Source organism: Asterias rubens, chromosome 17 (assembly GCF_902459465.1).
Source record: "Asterias rubens chromosome 17, eAstRub1.3, whole genome shotgun sequence".
In the NCBI taxonomy this organism is placed as follows: domain Eukaryota; kingdom Metazoa; phylum Echinodermata; class Asteroidea; order Forcipulatida; family Asteriidae; genus Asterias; species Asterias rubens.
Window position 1 is genome coordinate 10754658 of NC_047078.1, and position 18330 is coordinate 10772987.

General features: G+C 38.7%; 1 protein-coding gene across 1 annotated transcript; it reads right to left on the reverse strand.

Annotated features, from left to right (window-relative positions):
• Window positions 1-2384: 2384 nt before the first annotated feature.
• LOC117301563 (ATP-binding cassette sub-family G member 4-like) lies at window positions 2385-15846 on the reverse strand (the record flags this gene model as incomplete). The annotated part of the gene is given in 12 exon segments (XM_033785593.1): window positions 2385-3190; window positions 3774-3932; window positions 4391-4491; window positions 5341-5509; window positions 5949-6047; window positions 6277-6599; window positions 7249-7363; window positions 8534-8657; window positions 9256-9401; window positions 13393-13582; window positions 14378-14495; window positions 15676-15846. Coding segments are annotated over 12 exon segments (2066 nt in total), but the record flags the coding sequence as incomplete, so codon positions are not given.
• Between the last annotated feature and the right edge of the window lie 2484 nt (window positions 15847-18330).

The window sequence follows — 18330 nt, forward strand, 5'->3', positions numbered from 1 at the left end:
CTGGAATGCTTCTCTTTTTGAATCAAGATAGGGTACAACATTGTCAATAGGAAAACTGCTGCAACTGGCAGACTGGAATGCTTACTCTTTTTGAATCAAGATAAGGTACAACACTGTCAATGTTAGAAAAACTGCTGCAACTGGCAGACGGGAATGCTTCTCTTTTTGAATCAAGATAAGGTACAACATTGGCAATGTAAGCAAACTGTTGCAACTGGCAGACTGGAATGCTTACTCTTTTTGAATCAAGATAAGGTACAACATTGTCAATGTTAGGAAAACTGCTGCAACTGGCAGACTGGAATGCTTCTCTTTTTGAATCAAGATAAGGTACAACATTGGCAATGTAAGCAAACTGTTGCAACTGGCAGACTGGAATGCTAACTCTTTTTGAATCAAGATAAGGTACAACATTGTCAATGTTAGGAAAACTGCTGCAACTGGCAGACTGTGAATGCTTCTCTTTTTGAATCAAGATAAGGAACAACATTGGCAATGTTAATGTGATGTCACAATGCAAATCACTATGGTGATACCGACAATTTGTCTTAAGATGGATTTTATTGCTTTATGAAGTCGAGCCAAGTACGAGTTGAAAAACTGTTGAGTCTTTGGGGCAGGATAAAGTACTGAATCACATTCCCTTGAAGGGAGTCATTTCTCAAACTATTATACATTAGCAACAGCTGCAGGTCTTCTTACAAAGTTAGTTGTAATAAGGGAATCAATGTGTGGTGAAGAGGGTTTCAACTAGTGGTTTAAACGAGCACCGAGGCCTGGACTTGATAATTTTACCGAAACAAAGTTGAGGTAAATTATCAAGAACCAGGGGCCGATTTCACAAAGGTCTCAAATTGATCGCAACTTCAAATCAATCGTAGTTGCTAAGTAAAGTGTGATGTCACAATACAAATCTCTATGGTGATACTGAAAATTTGTCTTGCGATGAATGTTATTGCTTTGTGAAATCGGCCCCAGGCCTCAGAGGGTTTAAACCACTAGTTGAAAACCGATTCAACACACTTTGATTCCCATTCATAAATACCTTTTCGGTCAAAAAACATCCAACACTTTTTGGTCGAAAGGTAAAATAAATGCAAAAGTTACAATTATTCAATGATTTCTTTCAGCACAACACCCCTCCAACTATGAAATGGTTAGGCCCTCGGTCCGATCTGGTAAACAACTCCTTATAAGGGAATGATGTGCCCGTACCGCATAATGTGGCACAACTGTCTCGGCCGTTGCTCTCGACCAATAGGAATGAAGAAACTGTCTTATACGCACAGGTGCAAGCGCGCGTGTTACGCCCATGTTGTAACACTTTTTACTGGTGTTATATCATCCGTTCAAACAACACCTCGTGATGCCCTTTAGACCAATCAGAATTGATAAACTGTCTTAGGTATTTATGAATGGTCATTATTTATTGGAGTAGACACCAGATGTATTCCCTCCCTTTGAACAACCAGTTTAGCTGAAACCAGTTTAACGTTAAACCGCTTAAAACATGAACAGTGTAAACAGCTCTTAGCAAACCTCGTTTTAAGAACTATTGAACATTTCTTTCCCGACGGCATGCAAGCATTGCTTTAACAAATAAATCAGCTGCATACAATAAATACAATAGCATTGCGTTGATTCAAATCAAAGACTGTTCAAAAAATTGATCTAAAATTTTTCCAGGCTTCCGCCAAAGAAATTAGATGTGATTAAAAAAAATAATTAAAAAAAACATATTGCAATCGATGTTACAAACAAATAAAAGTTCATAGATTATAAGCAGAGCATTATATATATATAGCATAAAATTGATTTAGTTATTTTTTTATCTGAAGTCTATTTAATACATGTATATATATTTATACAGTTGCAGAAAGACGGCAAATTAATATGGCATTTTTTTTTTTCAACAATCAGGAATGATCTACTGCACTTGTTTTTTTAGGCAACGATGCGGCAGCATTTTATTCCACACAAGTTAAACTATTTTTATGAAGCATTTAAAAAGCACCAAAAAAATCCATAGTTAAGTACATTAAATAGATTTAAGTGCCACTATAACATCAAGCACCTCTATGACCTCCTGACTTGTCTTAAAGACACTGGACAGTATTGGTAATTATCAAAGACCAGTCTTCTCACTTGGTGTATCTCAACATTAATAAAATAACAAACCTGTGAAAGTTGCGAGATAATAATGGAATGAAAAACACATTTGTCACACAAAGTTGTGTGCTTTCAGATGCTTGATTTCGAGACCTCAAATTCTAAATCTTAGGTCTCAAAATCAAATTCGTGGAAAATTACTTCTTTCCCGAAAACTACGTCACTTCAGAGGGAGCCGTTTCTCACAATGTTTTATACTATCAACAGCTCCCCATTACCAAGTAAGGTTTTATGCTAATAATAATTTTGAGTAATTACCAATTAGTGTCCACTGCCTTTAAAAGTACATGTGGTGTTCGCTGGACAGCCGAGGTCGCCTCTGTCCATGCCTAATTTATGATTGGCTTATAATGCCTTAAAAACCATTACAGGCCTCACAAAAACTGGGGTGCATTCTGTACAAAAAAGAAATTACATGTACATGGAGATAACAGGTGTGAGTTGCCAGACGAAAACGATGTTCTATTCTAGTCTCTCTTTGTAATGGATCTTTCCCATAATGTGAATTCGAGAAGACAACCAAATTTTTGTGGTGGCCACATAGCGCATGGTGACCTGCAACTTCCCCCGCTCGGCACAGTACGCTACATGCAGCTTGTCCATTGGGTGAACTCCTGATGCAAAAGTTTTTAAAAATCAAAGCAATAAAATTTTGTTAAAAAAAAAAAATTCAACCAAGGTGCTGTCTGACCCTCCATCTTAACACCAGATAGCAAAGTATCCGCAGCCCAACAAAGTACCCAAACATGATCAGAAAATCCCAGTAAATCTCAGCACCACTAACATCAAGGGCCTCTAATACCTCTTCACTCGTCTTAAACATACACGTGGTGTTCGTTGGACAGCCGAGGTCGCCTCTGTCCATGCCGTACACCACCATGACGGTGCCCTCAAAGCTGTAGCGTACGTAGGAGCTATAGGAGAGCCATTGGAGGTAGGTTGGGATGGTGTTGAATGTGACAAAGTAACCTGAGAAGAGAAGGATTGGTATACTGGATATGGGACCAGCAAAGACGGCCACCTGTGGGAAGTAAGGGCAGGAGATAAACAAACATGAAAGCATTAACCCTCTCATCAGAAAAGTTGGTGTAAACTGTTATTTTATTTTTTTCTGCAAAATTGTGGCTGGGTGGTTCAAAAGAAATCACTGAAAATAGAAATTAAGTTTTCATTTGAAAAATGAAAAATAAAAATTAGATTGTCAATTTAATTCCCGAGTAAACTAGAAGGTTGTTGATTAAAGGCACTGGACACTATTGGTGATTACTCAAAAAAATTAGCATAAAAAACTTTCAGATGCCTAAAAAAAATATTAAAAGACAGATCAGGTGAAGCCTTTTTATGTCTGAGTGAGAAATTACCACTTTCAGAGGGCGCCGTTTCTCACAATGTTTTATACTATGTTCAGCTCTCTGCCAAGTAAGTTTTTATGCTAACAGTTATTTTGAATAACTACAAACAGTGGACCAGTGCCTTGTGTCTAAAAAAAATCATTAAGATTGGCCACTTTAATTGCTCAAGTTTAAAGCCTTTATTTCCTCAGTGTGTTCTGTAAACCCAAACACTAAGAGATTCATCGTCGTTCTAAAAGGTCGGAAGCTCACCTGCAAAGATGTGGACCCTGCACCAATAAGAAGTCCCAATGACTGCGCACATAATGATGTCATCGTTGCCATGGCAATGTACAACAGGAATCGCCAAGCTTCTGGTGGTTGGTTGGTCATCCAATAGACTATTGTACAATAGAATATTGGTAGTACGAGCTGCAAGTAAAAACATTTTTTAAAGTGTAACTTTTCGGTACATGGCTGTAAACATGGTAAACCAGGTTTGGGTACTTTTGTAAGGACACAAAACACAAACGTTCACGAGATTTACATTAAACTACATGTACGTGTACACCGTTGAAAGATAATGATACTATGGTAGAAAGCTTCCCTTAAGTTATTATTAAAATATATTTTGGGGAAATGATGAGTGAAACAATTTCACAAATACAATTTTCAACTCAGTGACATGAAAAAAAAATTCAGCTTGTGTGCATGTACAATGGACATACAACTCTCCTGAAAAACATTGCGCTGTGATTTTCACTTTTTGTTTCTCTAAAACTTGACGACTAACGAAGCTGAAACTTCTACAGATGATCTTTATACACACTGAGTAGAGATTCATGTCATTGATCTACAAAATGTATCAAAACCCTTTATAAACTGGTTACCTGGAAAGGCATGTCTGCCATTGTCTTGGCTAGATAGTATGCCTTGATGCTGTACCAGTAGTTCAGATTCTCTCGGACAAAAACTCCCATCTCTAACGGAACTGAAATAAAAATAAAAAACATTCTTTTTGTTTTAATCAAACCTAAGACTTACAGACTATTATATTAATGGGTTGAACAAACAAACATTTCTACCGGGGGATTTAAACCAGCGACTTCCGGATTCCCCTACTGACTGAGCTAACCAAGCCGAAATGATGAATCTCCCTTGTCAAAATATTGTCTCAAATATTATAAGTCATTACAAGTCTCAGCGATATCGGCAGCACATGTTACCAGATAATACACACAATACCCCCGGAAAAAGGGAGAGTTGGAGCGTGAATCCCAGTACCCTCTAACCCTCTTTATACAGGGTATAACAAACCATACTAGCACGGCAAGTGCTCGCACTGTGCACAAAACACTGTCATGTCCCAATGTGAACACTCCGGCATGGCGGGTATGCACAAAATTGCAATTTTGTTTGATTGGGTCTTTCACAGTGAACACGGTAAATACTTACACTTGAGAGCTACTTCAAGAACAGAATGTTTAGGCTGTGCACATTACACAGAGTTATGTCCAAGTTTGAACACTCCGTGATTGCAAGTTGGCAAAATTGCCAGTACGCTAGACCCGTTATGCATTACGCAGGAGTTCTACCTTAGTAGTTCGCAGCGAACACTATGGGTGCGTTCGTTTAGCTTCCCTGGGTCGACCCCGGAGTGCTCACTCGGGTGAGCCCTCTCGTGGTGACAGCATGCAACTCAGGTCACCCCAAAGTGACCCACTCCACAAGCAGTGCACTGGGGGCTGACCCGGTGAGCCCCTTCAAAGCTATCCGAACATACTGAGGCAGAACGGGGTCGACCTAGGGAAGCTAAACGAACGCACCCGTTAATACTTACATGAGAGTAGAGTTGGCATGAGAGCTGTGAACATCAGGAACAAGATGGAGAGGAATAAGAAGCCAGTGTTATTGAACGCTTTGTTGCCATCGTCGCCGATATCCAAGTACAATAGTCCAATGAGTAAACCGCACGCAATGTGAGAGACGATACGAATATGAGTCAATAACTGTGGAAAAACCAGACGGAGAACAAGTTTAGTATGGACGAGTGACAGTAAACTTTTGAAAATAGTACACTAAATGGAACAGCTTCAACTTTGGAATAATAATAATAATAATAAAACCAGCTCTTATATATAGCACAATTCCAAAAAAATGATCATTGCGCTTTACACAAAAACAAAAGCAAATTATAATCTAGAATAAATAAGTTAATATTAATGTTGGTTTTAACACAGTTGTGTGCAAACACAGTATACTGACTCCTTTCCCAAATTCTGTTTTTTAAAAAACACAATGTTTATTTATATAAAAACAATCCTATGGTTCCATAAACCAGAGGGCCAATAATGTAAGTATTTTTCAACATATCATTATTGGTTTTAGAAGTCGTATCACTTGTATTTTTTAGTTAAGAAACAGGTTTTCAAATAATGCAAAACTGACCTGATCTCTAACTATCATCAGAAATGCTCTCCTGAATAAGACGCAAAACTGTGTGAAGAAACTGGTGGCAAAATGTCCTCCTTCCAGGTCACTTGAGTTCTGCAATAGGTCAAAAGTCAAAGGTCAGATTTCAGATTTAAAGGTACATTTTTTCGACACAAAATACAAGAGTCCACAGATTTACATTAAACTTAAACGGTTTAAACATAACGATGGCAGAAGGCTTCCCTTCAAATGTTTCTTGCCGAAGTGCTGTAGTTTTTGAAAAATGAGTAAAAGAATTTTAAAATGTTGTGTGCAGACTCGACCCTCTCAGAGAATTACTTACCACAATTGACTGTGTTGAAACGCCATTAGCCTCCATGAATACTGCCCTCGTTGTTACCCCGTTGGTCTGCGCACCAGAATGCGTATGACCATTCGTAATACTGCCGTCGACTTTCGCAGCTGCTATCGTTGCTAGCGCAACCATGGACGCTGTGTCGCTGTTGGAATGCGAGTACATGAGACTGTTGTTGCTGTTTAAACTGTTGGAGCTGGTGCTGTGCAAGGAGAGCTCAAGTTTCAGAAATTCCTCACATTTTCCGTCAACGACTTGTTTGGCTAAGGTTGGGTTCTTGTTCCCGTACTCCCCGCATGCGATTTCAATAACTAATGATCGATGGAGAATGAAAAAAGTACAGCAAAATCGAAAATACAAATGATAAATGTTGCACTTAAAAAATCAAATCAATTTTGATCAATCTTTATTTTAAGGGGTTACCCGAAGTCTTCAGTGGTTTTAATGGTTACATATGACGGTGGAGGGGTTTGGTTTAAGGAGTCCACCTTAGACTTTAAATGTGTGTAAAATGTTGATACATAAACAATGTGCATAATTTTTGAAAGACATTTTTTTAAAAGTACTGCTTTGGGGAGGGAAAGTTCTTCAAAAGTAGTAGCTGTACGAATTGGAATATTTTGAAATTTGTGGCCATTTAAGGTAGAAATTTACATCACTGGACACACAAAAATCATGATGCGTACCAATCAGAGTTTTAATAGCAAACAGAACAAAAACATTACTTAAATTTACACAGTATTTCTACAACATTTTACCGTCAAGTAAGACATAGCAGAGCTTTCAAATAGACCTAGTGAGGGGCCCACGCGACTCTTGCATAATTTTCAAAAAAATTTGGATGGAGGACAGAGAAGTAGGGGTAAGGGGGCAAAACTATTTTTTTTAAAGTGCATAATTATTGTTTAAATGTTTCCATTTGGTCTTATTTAGCACATGAGAAGTATGGCAGTGTCTTACCGTAGTCTGCAGGATTATGGTAGGGCGGGCATACAAGCCCTTGGGCTTTGAGGTAGGGTACTAGACCATGCATACTTCCTCGGTACAGACACTGGCCTTCCCCAAGGATGTACAGCTGTAAGAGACACACAGGAGGATACAGTGTATGTCAGTCATTTCAGTATGTACAATATTAGTGAAAACAACCTTGTAGGACACCAAGCAATTTCTCCTTGGTGAAGGGTACCTCCGTCAAAGGGGCACCAAGGGAAATGGCATTTGCCCCCATCAAAGGATGTACAGCTGTATGACATGTACAATAAAGTGAATAACCTTGCAGGCCCAGGACTCACAAATGGGAGAAAAATCTACAAGAAATGGGGCTTGTAGCTTAAAATGTTTACTGGACCAGCGATCAGAATCAAAATAAGAAAAAAAAATTCTGGACTCTTAAAGGGAAAGTACACGTTTGGTAGTTACTCAAAACAAATATTAACTTAAAAACTGACTTGGTAATGAGCATTGGAGAGCTGTTGATAGTATAAAACATTGTGGGAAACAACTCCCTCTGAAGTAACGTAGTTTTTGAGAAAGAGGTAACTTCTCACTAAAATAATAAAAGACTTCTAGCTAGAAGTCTTTTATTCCTATCTGAAAGCACACAAATTCGTCCAACAAGGGTTTTTATTCTTTCACCATTTTCTCGCAACTTCGATGACCGATTGAGCCCAAATTTGTACAGGCTTGTTATTTTATGCTTATGATGGGATACACCAAGTGAGAAGACTGGTCTTTGACAATTACCAAACGTGTACATGTACCTTCCCTTTAACAACATGCATGTAAATGTTTCACTTGAACAGAAATTGCACACATGGCACATGTGTACATAATGTCATGTCTTTCAGGGTATTTTTTTTTTTAGCATACTTCATTACTGGTTATTAAATAGAATTTAAAGGAATTTTTCAGATTCAAAGTCAGACTTGTTCGGTCATATGAGTTTACAGGCCCGACACTAAAACCACTGGCCCCAGGCTTGCGACCCTGTGGAGAATTTGAGCCCCGAGTAATTGGAGTGTGGGTTCAAACCCTGGTCATGGCAGTTGTTTCTTGGACACTATAATTGCTGCCACGGCAGCCAAGAGCTGCATTCCCCCCAGGGAGTTAAGAAAGATTACAGGAATGTTAGCCCTATTACAAGCGCATTATCGCTACATGTGCTATTTAAGACCTGTAGACTAATTATTATTTTATTATTATTCATGTTATTAATCGGTTGGGTATTCTGATATAAAGGCGCTACCTTATCAAACATTTCAAAGAGTTTGGCACTTGGTTGATGGATGGTACAGATAACAGTACGGCCACCTCTGGCAAGAGACTTCAGGAGAGATAAGCATTGGAAACTAGAAGAGCTATCAAGGCCACTGCAGAAGAGAAATAAAGGAGTCGAGTGATGAGAAATCAAGCAGTGAGCAGGGAGCGAGAATAGATTATCAAATTAAATTTGTTTTGTTCGCATCCCAGTCATGACACTCGAGTCCTTGAGCAAGATGCTTTACTATGATTGCTTAACTCTTCACTAAGGTTTTTACTGTAGTGTACCTTCAAAGGTAGAGGTTGATATTGTGTATGAAAAAAAGCCTTTGGAGCGTCACAGCAAGGGAGCCGAGAAAAATTAAAGGAATGTTATTGACCCAATGAAATCACCTGGGCACTAATATATAAAGCGCATTAAGACGCATGGTATTGTAAAATGCGCTGTATAAGAACTAGTTATCATTATTATATTATTGTGATAAACACAGAGCTCAGAGCAAAAAGGCTCCCTACCTGAAACTGTGAAACTTTCAAACTTACTTTATACTGGCATACTCAAGAACAGTTTTAAAAACTCATCTGCATAAAGTTCACATTTTGTTAACTCTACTTTCATTGCTTGTTGGTTGTGTTTGGAGAGCATCGCCCTGAGGCGCCGCTTGGGCAGATAGGCGATTTAAAGGTGTCCCTTATTATTATTATTACCTTGTAGGTTCGTCGAAGAAGAGCACCGGTGGATTGTTGACCAGCTCTAAGGCGATGGCAAGACGCTTGACTTGACCTCCAGACAGTTTGGATGTCCGCGTGTGAGAACAATCCATCAGACCCAGTAGACTCAGTATTTCCTCAACCTGCAAGTTACACACCGAGCAATCAAAGACATAAAGTACGTTAAGAACAGAGGTGGGTGACTCTCAGGCATATTATACACATATTGACTGGCAACGAGGTAACTAGTGTACGTCTATTCCCACGAGGGACTTTGAGTGACCAGAAGAGGGACCTATTTCCCCCGAGGCCTAAGGCCGAGTGAAGTAGGCCCCTCTTCTGGTCACTCACAGGCCCGAGGGGGAATAGACGTACACTAGTAACCGAATTATGCCAGTCAATACGTGTTTAATAACACAGCTCGGTCTTAAAGCCATTGGACCCTTTCGGTACAGAAAAAAACCAAAAAGTTCACGGATTTACAAATAACTTACAGGGTTTACAGAAGGTAGTGGTGAAATACTTCATTTGAAATATTATTCCATGAATTGCTTTACTTTTTGAGAAAACAGTAAAACAATATCAATTCTCGTTAACGAGAATTACGGATTTATTTTAAACACATGTCATAACACGGCAAAACGCGTGGATACAAGGGTGGGTTTCCCCATTATTTTCTCCCGACTCCGATGACCGATTAAGCCTAAATTTTCACAGGTTTGTTATTTGATATAGAAGTTGTGATACACGAAGTGTGGGCCTTGGAAAATACTGTTTACCGAAAGGGTCCAATGGCTTTAAATGTCAAATTAGTACAGAAATCTGGAAAAGAGAGGAAGTTTTTTAGTTGCAGTTCACTGTTCAAGTCAAGAGAGGGCGCGCTGTAACCGGGCACTATTTTCTAAGACTAGTGCCCGCTTGGGTACTAGTTACCGCAAAACATGCGCGCGCGATCACTAGACTAGATTAGTTCATCCCAGGTGACCGTGTTTCTGCCAATCAGAATACAGAACAAGCAAGAGGTGTGTTATAAAAAATAATAACATAAAATTTATAAGGTGCACAATATCTCAAACCATTCAAAGGCGCCAGTTGCTAGCAAGTTCTGACAGCTGAGCAGATAGGTCTTGAGGTTGCCTTTGAGTGTTTGAGTGTGTCCCTCAACTTGTCTGGTAAGGAATTCAAGAGACGCACTGCGCAGCTGGAAAGGCACGGTCTCCGTAGCTTGCCAGACGAGTTTTGGGAACATAGAGAATGTGTGATGAAGACATACGCAGGGTTCAAGTCGCGTGCCCATACTTCAATATTTTAAAATTGGTGCAAAGCTGGAGGTCACAAGACCAAATTATAATCTACGTGCAAATAATATTACATACAATCTCAAGCAAAAAAAAAACAAAATGGAAAAATGAAAAAGATATTCAGGAGTAATTTAGTGGATTTCTACGAGCAACTGAAGATATCTTTGTACTGGTTGGTACAAAATCTAAGGACCTCAGCGACCACAAGAAGGGGGGGGGGTGGGAGGGAATCCAGTGATTAAAATTGTTGGCATTAAATTAAAAGGGAACCTTGGTCCAGTGGTACAAATGCAGGACTTGCAATCACAAGTAATAAAGGTTGTGGGTTCAAATAATACCAAGCTAACCAAAGCTTTTGCAATGACTCCAGAATAAGTATTGTCGTCTAGTTACTGAATCACAATTTCTTGGTTTGTGCAATTCATAATTGTAGACGTTAAACCACTGTTGTATGAGAGAGATTGGCTGTTGCCAGTTTGGTGTGTTTATCGATTTCTTGCTTGTGTCTGTAATAACCTAGATACAGTGTAATAGAAATCATTACCTTCTCAGTAAACTTATTTATAGTTGGTCAAAGATTATGAAAGCTCATTGCTGATTGGCAGACTGTATGTGCCATGACATCAATTGGGTTAAATGCAAAAGTAACTCAAACTCTTATTGGCTGGAAGTTTACAGGAGAGAATAACCTGTTTTTCAATTGGTCAATTGTTATGAGAGCTCATTGCTGATTGGCTGAGAGGAGAGAATTATGGACTGCCCGACTCAGGTGTTCTTACCTGTTGCCTTTTACTTCGGTCGTCCATCTTAACATAGATGCCTCTGGATTTGTCTTTCTTCTGAACGGGATAATTCAGACATTGATTGATCCTTCTTGATTTTTGATTACTCAAGATTCATCAAAAAGTTGTTTTGGAATGTTTGCGGATGTAATTGAAATGGTTACGAGGGTTTTGTTTTGCTGTAGTGTTGAGATGATACAGCAAAGTTTTGCAAGGAATTGGGATGACTGACATCTGAATGTAATTTTTTTTTTTTATAAACTTTAACAGGATAGGTTAAGATGAAGCATGTAATGAACACTGACAAACAATCCCTCAGCGTTTAATTTTCTCTTTTTAACTGTCTAATTTGTGAGATTGCAGTTATATTCAATAGTCTGTTATTGTCACACACAGTGAATTTTACTTTGGATTGCAGAATACACTAAAACCATGTTAAGCTACATTCATTATAACCTGCAGCTAATGCAAGTTGAAGGGCGCCAATTGTTCTGCAGTTTGGGTTAGAGGTTAGGGATGTGGTTAGGCCTGGTACATTATATATCTGTCCATGTTACAAACCTAATTATCTTCAAGATAATTCTCTGTAGTTTCTTGAGTACCCACGCAGATGTCTTGGTTTTGCCTGGAAACATTCTTCACAGGGACAGCATTGTAGGGGACATTATTTTCGGCAATCGGTTTATATTATTATGCCTTTCTCACCATTTATGTACGAAATGTCTGTCGAACATTCCCCTGAACATAATCATCTTGAAGATGATCCCCAGTTATTGCTAACATACAGATAAATTTGTCTTGCTCTTTGCAAAGAATAACCTTGAAGTGATTTGGAATGTGCATGCGAAACAAGCTTGACAAAACTCTTCTTGTTTATTTTTGCCACCAATTTGTAAACAAAATGTCACTCCAAATGGTCCCATTAGTGAGGACAGACCCAAATGTATTGTAAATGAACATTTTGGACACCCAGTATTTAAATTTCTAGCTAATGTTTGAACACCCTTTCACCAAATCCTTCCTAAAACCTTGGATACATGAAGGTTCATGGCTATAGTTGGGGTTAGGGTTAGGGTTTGGTGGGGTTGTGGTAGGGTTATGGTTATATGGTTAGTGCTATGGTTAGGGTTACGTACATGGATTAGGGTTGCAGGTAAACTTGTGTGTATAATGCTAGGCTAATACATGTAGCTTAAACATGTATAGGCTTATGGTTCTGCACAAGCAATGTTAAGAATGAATAAGCAGGGTACATACATGTACGCAGGACAAGCAGCATATAGCACATGTTATGAGTACACATTAAAATTATCCTCAAAATCATGCTTTCTGAAAACAAAATAAAAACATCAGACACAAATTAAAAATGTATACTATACAAGTATAATAAAGGAAAACACAAGATTGAATTTAAAACTAAGATATTCATGCTTTTCAGGTAAATTGACAAAAAAATACAAACATCCAGCAGTTGATGAAAGTAAAGTACACAGTTGACCCTCCAACTGTCTGACCATTCATCATAATTGAATGACAAACTTTGCCAGGCTGGGGTGACTGCAGTAAACACAACCTTCAGTATTGTTTATATTAACATTAAATATCATCCACAGTGCTTTTGAATTGACAGGGGGGATATGCATTGCCAGCCAACATTATGTGGTGAATGCAATACAGATACAAAGTTAACCCTCCTACTGTCAGACCATTCATCATCTTCCACTGTCTGACTGTAGTTTTGAAGTGGTGAAAACACAGTACACAGGACAGCTAATTCTTATATAGCGCATTTCATAACTGAAAGAAATACCAATGCGCTTTACAAAAAACAAAAGACAAAAAAAAATAAGCAACAAATTAACAATAAATACACGAACAATAAGCAAACAAAAGGATTAAACTGAACAAGGCAATAGAAAACAAATGGGATTTGAGCAGAGTTTTGAATTGTTCGATGCTCTGTGCACATTGCACATTGTAACTCAATTCAGGCACTTTTAGGCAAAACAAATCAGGAGTAATTAATAAATATCTTGGTTTCTCTCTCTTACAACAATCTTCCTCGCACCATGGCCGATCTTCTCGGGGAGTTTGAGATTAGCGGAGACCATCATGGCTTCCATGACGCTCAGATGTGGTAAGAGGTAACAGTCTTGCATGATATAGCATGACATCTTACGGAACTGGCGCAGATTTCTGGCGTGGCCGTTGATCAGCACGGTTCCCTTCATGCAACGGGTTCTGAGGATTGGATTTGATCAATAATGGAGAGCTGTTGATAGTATAAAACATTGTGAGAATAGGCTCCCTTTGAAGTACATGTATCCTCGTTTTTGAGAAAGAAGTTATTTCTCACTAAAATATTTGAATTTGATACTGAGACCTCAAGGTTTCAAGTTCAAGCATCTGAAAGCACACAACTTTGTTTGACAAGGCTTCCATTATTATCTCGCAATTTCGACGAACAAAAATGAATCAAATTTTTCGCAGGATGGTTACTGAGTGCATTATGTTGAGATACACCAAGTGAGAAGACTGGTCTTTGACAATTACCGAAGGTGTCCAGTGTCTATAAAAGGGTACGGTGCACGTTTGATAATCACTCAAAACATTGTGAGCCCAAATTTGTACAGATTTGCTGATTTATGCATTTGTTGGGATACACCAAGTGAGAATACTGGTCTTTGACAATATTACCAAACGAGCCCAAGAAAGGTCCAGATAGATGTACAGTGGTACATGCATGCCTCAAACTAACCCTTTTATAGGCATCCACAGCAATTGCCGTGGTGCCCTGTACTTTTGCTGCGTTGCCCTTTGCAAAGTTCCGATAATATAAATTTAAATTGTCCTCAAAGAAGTGCCCCGTTACGGGAGGAAACTTTTCTGAACCCCTTCAAGAGTGAAGTTCACACCTCTGCATTCATAATCTCTAGAGAACTACACATTATAGAATATATGCAAAACAAGTAAAGACTCTTGACGATTTGTCAATAATTCAGGGGAAACAGTCTCGCAACACAGCTGATCCCTTACTTGTATCCGGCGAGGGCATTCATAAATGATGACTTGCCAGCTCCCGATGGTCCCATGATGGCAATCAACTCTCCGGGTAGAAAGCTCCCCGATAGCCCCTTCAGTATGGTCTTATTTCCTGGTGATGAGGGGGGAAAGGAACAGGTTTACATGTAGACTGTGTGATATAGAAAGGTTTGCGGTAACACCATGTAATGACTATCTCTAATGAGTTGGGGATGGTTCTGAAAAGAACCGTTGGTTTCAACTCGACGTTTCGATCAGTATGCTCCGATCGTCGTCTGGAGAGAGTTTTGAGTCAATCTGCTGTGTGAGTTATGATGAATTGAATGGTGAGGTAACAAGTGTATTCAGTTTGTGGCAACACCGTTTTTTATTTATTTATATTATTATTTTTAACGACGGAAGGCTACTTCATGGTGAGGGCTACACTTAAAACTGATTTAGGCTATCGGCCAAAATCAATTTCAAACTCGGATCAAATTCACAAACCAAAATTCAATATAAAAACATTTAGAATGTCCCAGATTGCACAGGGCCTTTTAAAACTAAATATTAACACCAAGTACACGTACACAAATTTTTAAAGAACTTGTTTCCAAATCAGTATGCCTAGGCTGAACTGAAGAAATTTGGGTTTAAAATGCCCCACAATTACCTGGGTTTAGGGTGAAGAAAAGTAATGTAAAGAAAAAAGTAAATTCTGTCCCAAGCCGATATGGCCGAAAACGACAGAGAATATTTCTATTCCCCCTGGACAGGATGCCAGTCGCACGTCTCGTAGGTACCCATTTGTACTCATGGGTGGAGTGAAGCAGTTATGGTAAAATGCCTTGCTCAAAGACACAATGTCGCATCTGACCAGGCCAGGATTCGAACCCACAATCTGTAAATTACAGAAATTGACTCCACCGCCCTAGACCACACGGTCATGACACCCCACTAAAAGAGAACCCGGGGTGGATTTCACAAAAAGTTAAGACTAGTCTTATCTCGAGTTATAACGAGTTACTCATCCCAACTGAGGACTAGCCTTAAGTTGTTAATAACTCCTAGGACTAGTCCTAAGTTAGGACTATTGTATCATTGTGAAATCAACCCCTACAGCGGATTTCACGAAACGCTCGGATTTATCCTATCTCGACCTACATGTAGGACGAGTAGGCCCTAACTCATCATAACTTAGGCTGGGTTCAATGCATCCTATTGTCTTCAGATACGGAAAATAACTCGTCCTAAGTCCTAGGATTAATCCTAAGTTAGGAAGAGTTTGGTGAAATCGACGTCTTGGTACTTACCTCTTTTCCTGGACCAGATGCTCCCTTCCTTGACTGTGTATGAGATATTGTTGAACTCAATATGAACGGGTTGTCTTGCTGGTAAATGAGATAACTTCTGAGCCTCAAAGGTTCGATTTTCAACCTTCTTGAGGATGGCTTTATGCCATAAAGCTTGATCCAACTCAAGATCTGTTGGGTTGTAAAAAGAAACATTTTTAAAAGACAATCATTCAACATTCCAGTAGGCGGTCATCAGAAACGCTTTTATCCAGTACAAAAACATTTCATCTGCTAAACATAGGATTCGAACTGCCTCTAGCCAGCGAGCAATCTCAGTGGTTTATAGGTGTGCATGTATGACACTGCTGTAGAATGGCAAAGGTCCTGTGTTGGAATCCAACCCAAGTTAAATGCATGTGATTTTTTTCACAGAACTCAGGTACAGTGCTAACACAATCAGGGAACATTATATGGGTAAAAACCAAACTGATTATTCTTTATCCCTGATGCAAATTAAAACATACCTCTGTGTCTGTTACAAGGGCTGGTACGTTGTTATTTCTCCATGCTTACAATGTATTACAGTACACATTTTTTTTAAAGGGAAGCTTTCTACAATCGTTATCTTTAACCGTGTACAAAAATGTAAATCTGTGTACTTTTGTGTTTTGTGTCGCACAAAACATACCTTTACTTAACCATTGGCAACACGCACCACAGTGTTTCTCAAACAGGAGTGTGTGTGGATTAAAGTCGCATTCTAATTGACATTTTTGTCCTCACAATTAGTCACTTTGTCTATAATTACTTTGTCCTTCAGACAGGGCATCAAGCCAGTAATGGTCCAGTGAACTTAAAATAACCAATGGCAATATGATAAATATGACAATATCAAAGTCATTTCAAGCATGCCAAGAGGTACTCAAGGCACTTCTAACATGTCTAAATTAGCATTCAGCAGCCACAGCCAGGAACACCAAGATGAACCCCTTCTCTTTTTGATAAGTGCACAAGATTCTTTAATGCGTTACACAACACACAGGACCGACTGCTTTACGTCCCATCCGAAGGACGAGAATGGTTAAGTGTCGTGCTTTAAAAGGACACAAGTTTCATGACTGGGACTCTACAGGACCTACAGATCTACAGACTCTACAGATCAGAGACACCAGAGTTTGAATTTGGTGCCCTTAACAGCTCGGCCATGACACTTGCCACTTGCACCACCACCTCACCTTGTATCTATTTCAAGGTCTATGGTTGCTATGATCTCATAAAATCTTCTTTTTTTTTTAAACAAGCTCTATCAGATTCGATCATTCTGTGCCAGCGGAATGTCATTATTTTATGACAGAAATGTTCTAAGTCTGAACTGTAGACTTTTCAGTCTGCCACAATTTTTGGATGAGTTTTCTGTGGGGGAAACAAATCCAAAATCAGATTTTATGTCAACTATAGGCCTAAGTTAACATTCTCAAACTACTGTGGGTTTTTTGCTGACCATCTTTTCTTTCAATCATGTTACAGGAAACATGTATTTTTATGGAGAGACTACAGTCTTTACAATGCGCTACATTAGCATAGCGCTATACAAGCACTGTATATTAGTATTATTTTTATTATATTGCAACTTTACAGTATGTATACCTTTACCCGTACTTTACAAAATCGTAAGAATTTTATTTCCGGTTTTTGTTTTATTACATCCTGTGCACTACATCATAAATTACAGTCCATAAACGTTGCTATTAGAGATGCAATACACCTTTTACCAGCATTTAAAACAATCCTACTTTTTACTTTCAAGTGTTCTTTATTACATCCTTACAGGTGTTCATCTAAAATGCTGGCTGTGGATTCAGTGAGCTATGAGTTGTAATACATCATGTTGGGCAAGTCTACTTGATATTCTTGTTCATGGAATAGCATAGCAAGTACATGTAGGATAGAGGGAAACATGCACCAGGCAAGGAGTTCCGAAGAGATGCAGTACGTGGAATAAAGCTGTTGGAATGGCTCACTGTTCCTAGTTAACATTTTGAGCAACAATGTACAAGCCCTGCTGTGTACAGTCTTGTAGAATTTCCACCAAAATTCAAACCCTCATCACCATTTAAGACAATGGACATTATTGGTAATTGTCAAAGACCAGTCTTCTCACTTAATGTATCCCAACATATGCATAAAATAACAAACCTGTAAAAATTGGTCAATTGGTCGTCGAAGTTGTGAGATAATAATGCTTGATTTCGGGACCTCTTCAAATTCTAAATCCGAGGTCTCAAAATCAAATTTGTGGAAAATTAGTTCTTTTTCGAAAACTACGTTACTTTAGAGGGAGCCGTTTCTCACAATGTTTTATACTATCAACCTCTCCCCATTACTCGGAACCAAGTCAGATTTTATGTTAATAATTATTTTGAGTAATTACCAACCAACAGTGTCGATCCACTGCCTTTAAACGTCATTTTAAAATACAACCACTTTGACACATCTGTCAGGTGGGATGGAAAATCTAAAATGTGAAAATAACTTCTTCCTGCATGAATTATTTATTGAATACAAAAGTCCGCTCAGCAATCTTCTTATAAATCTTGCATCTTGCATTGGTGAATCTCCTAAAAGCATTCAATGATGTTTTTGGCGGGGGTTGGGTTGCAATTAAAATGTGCT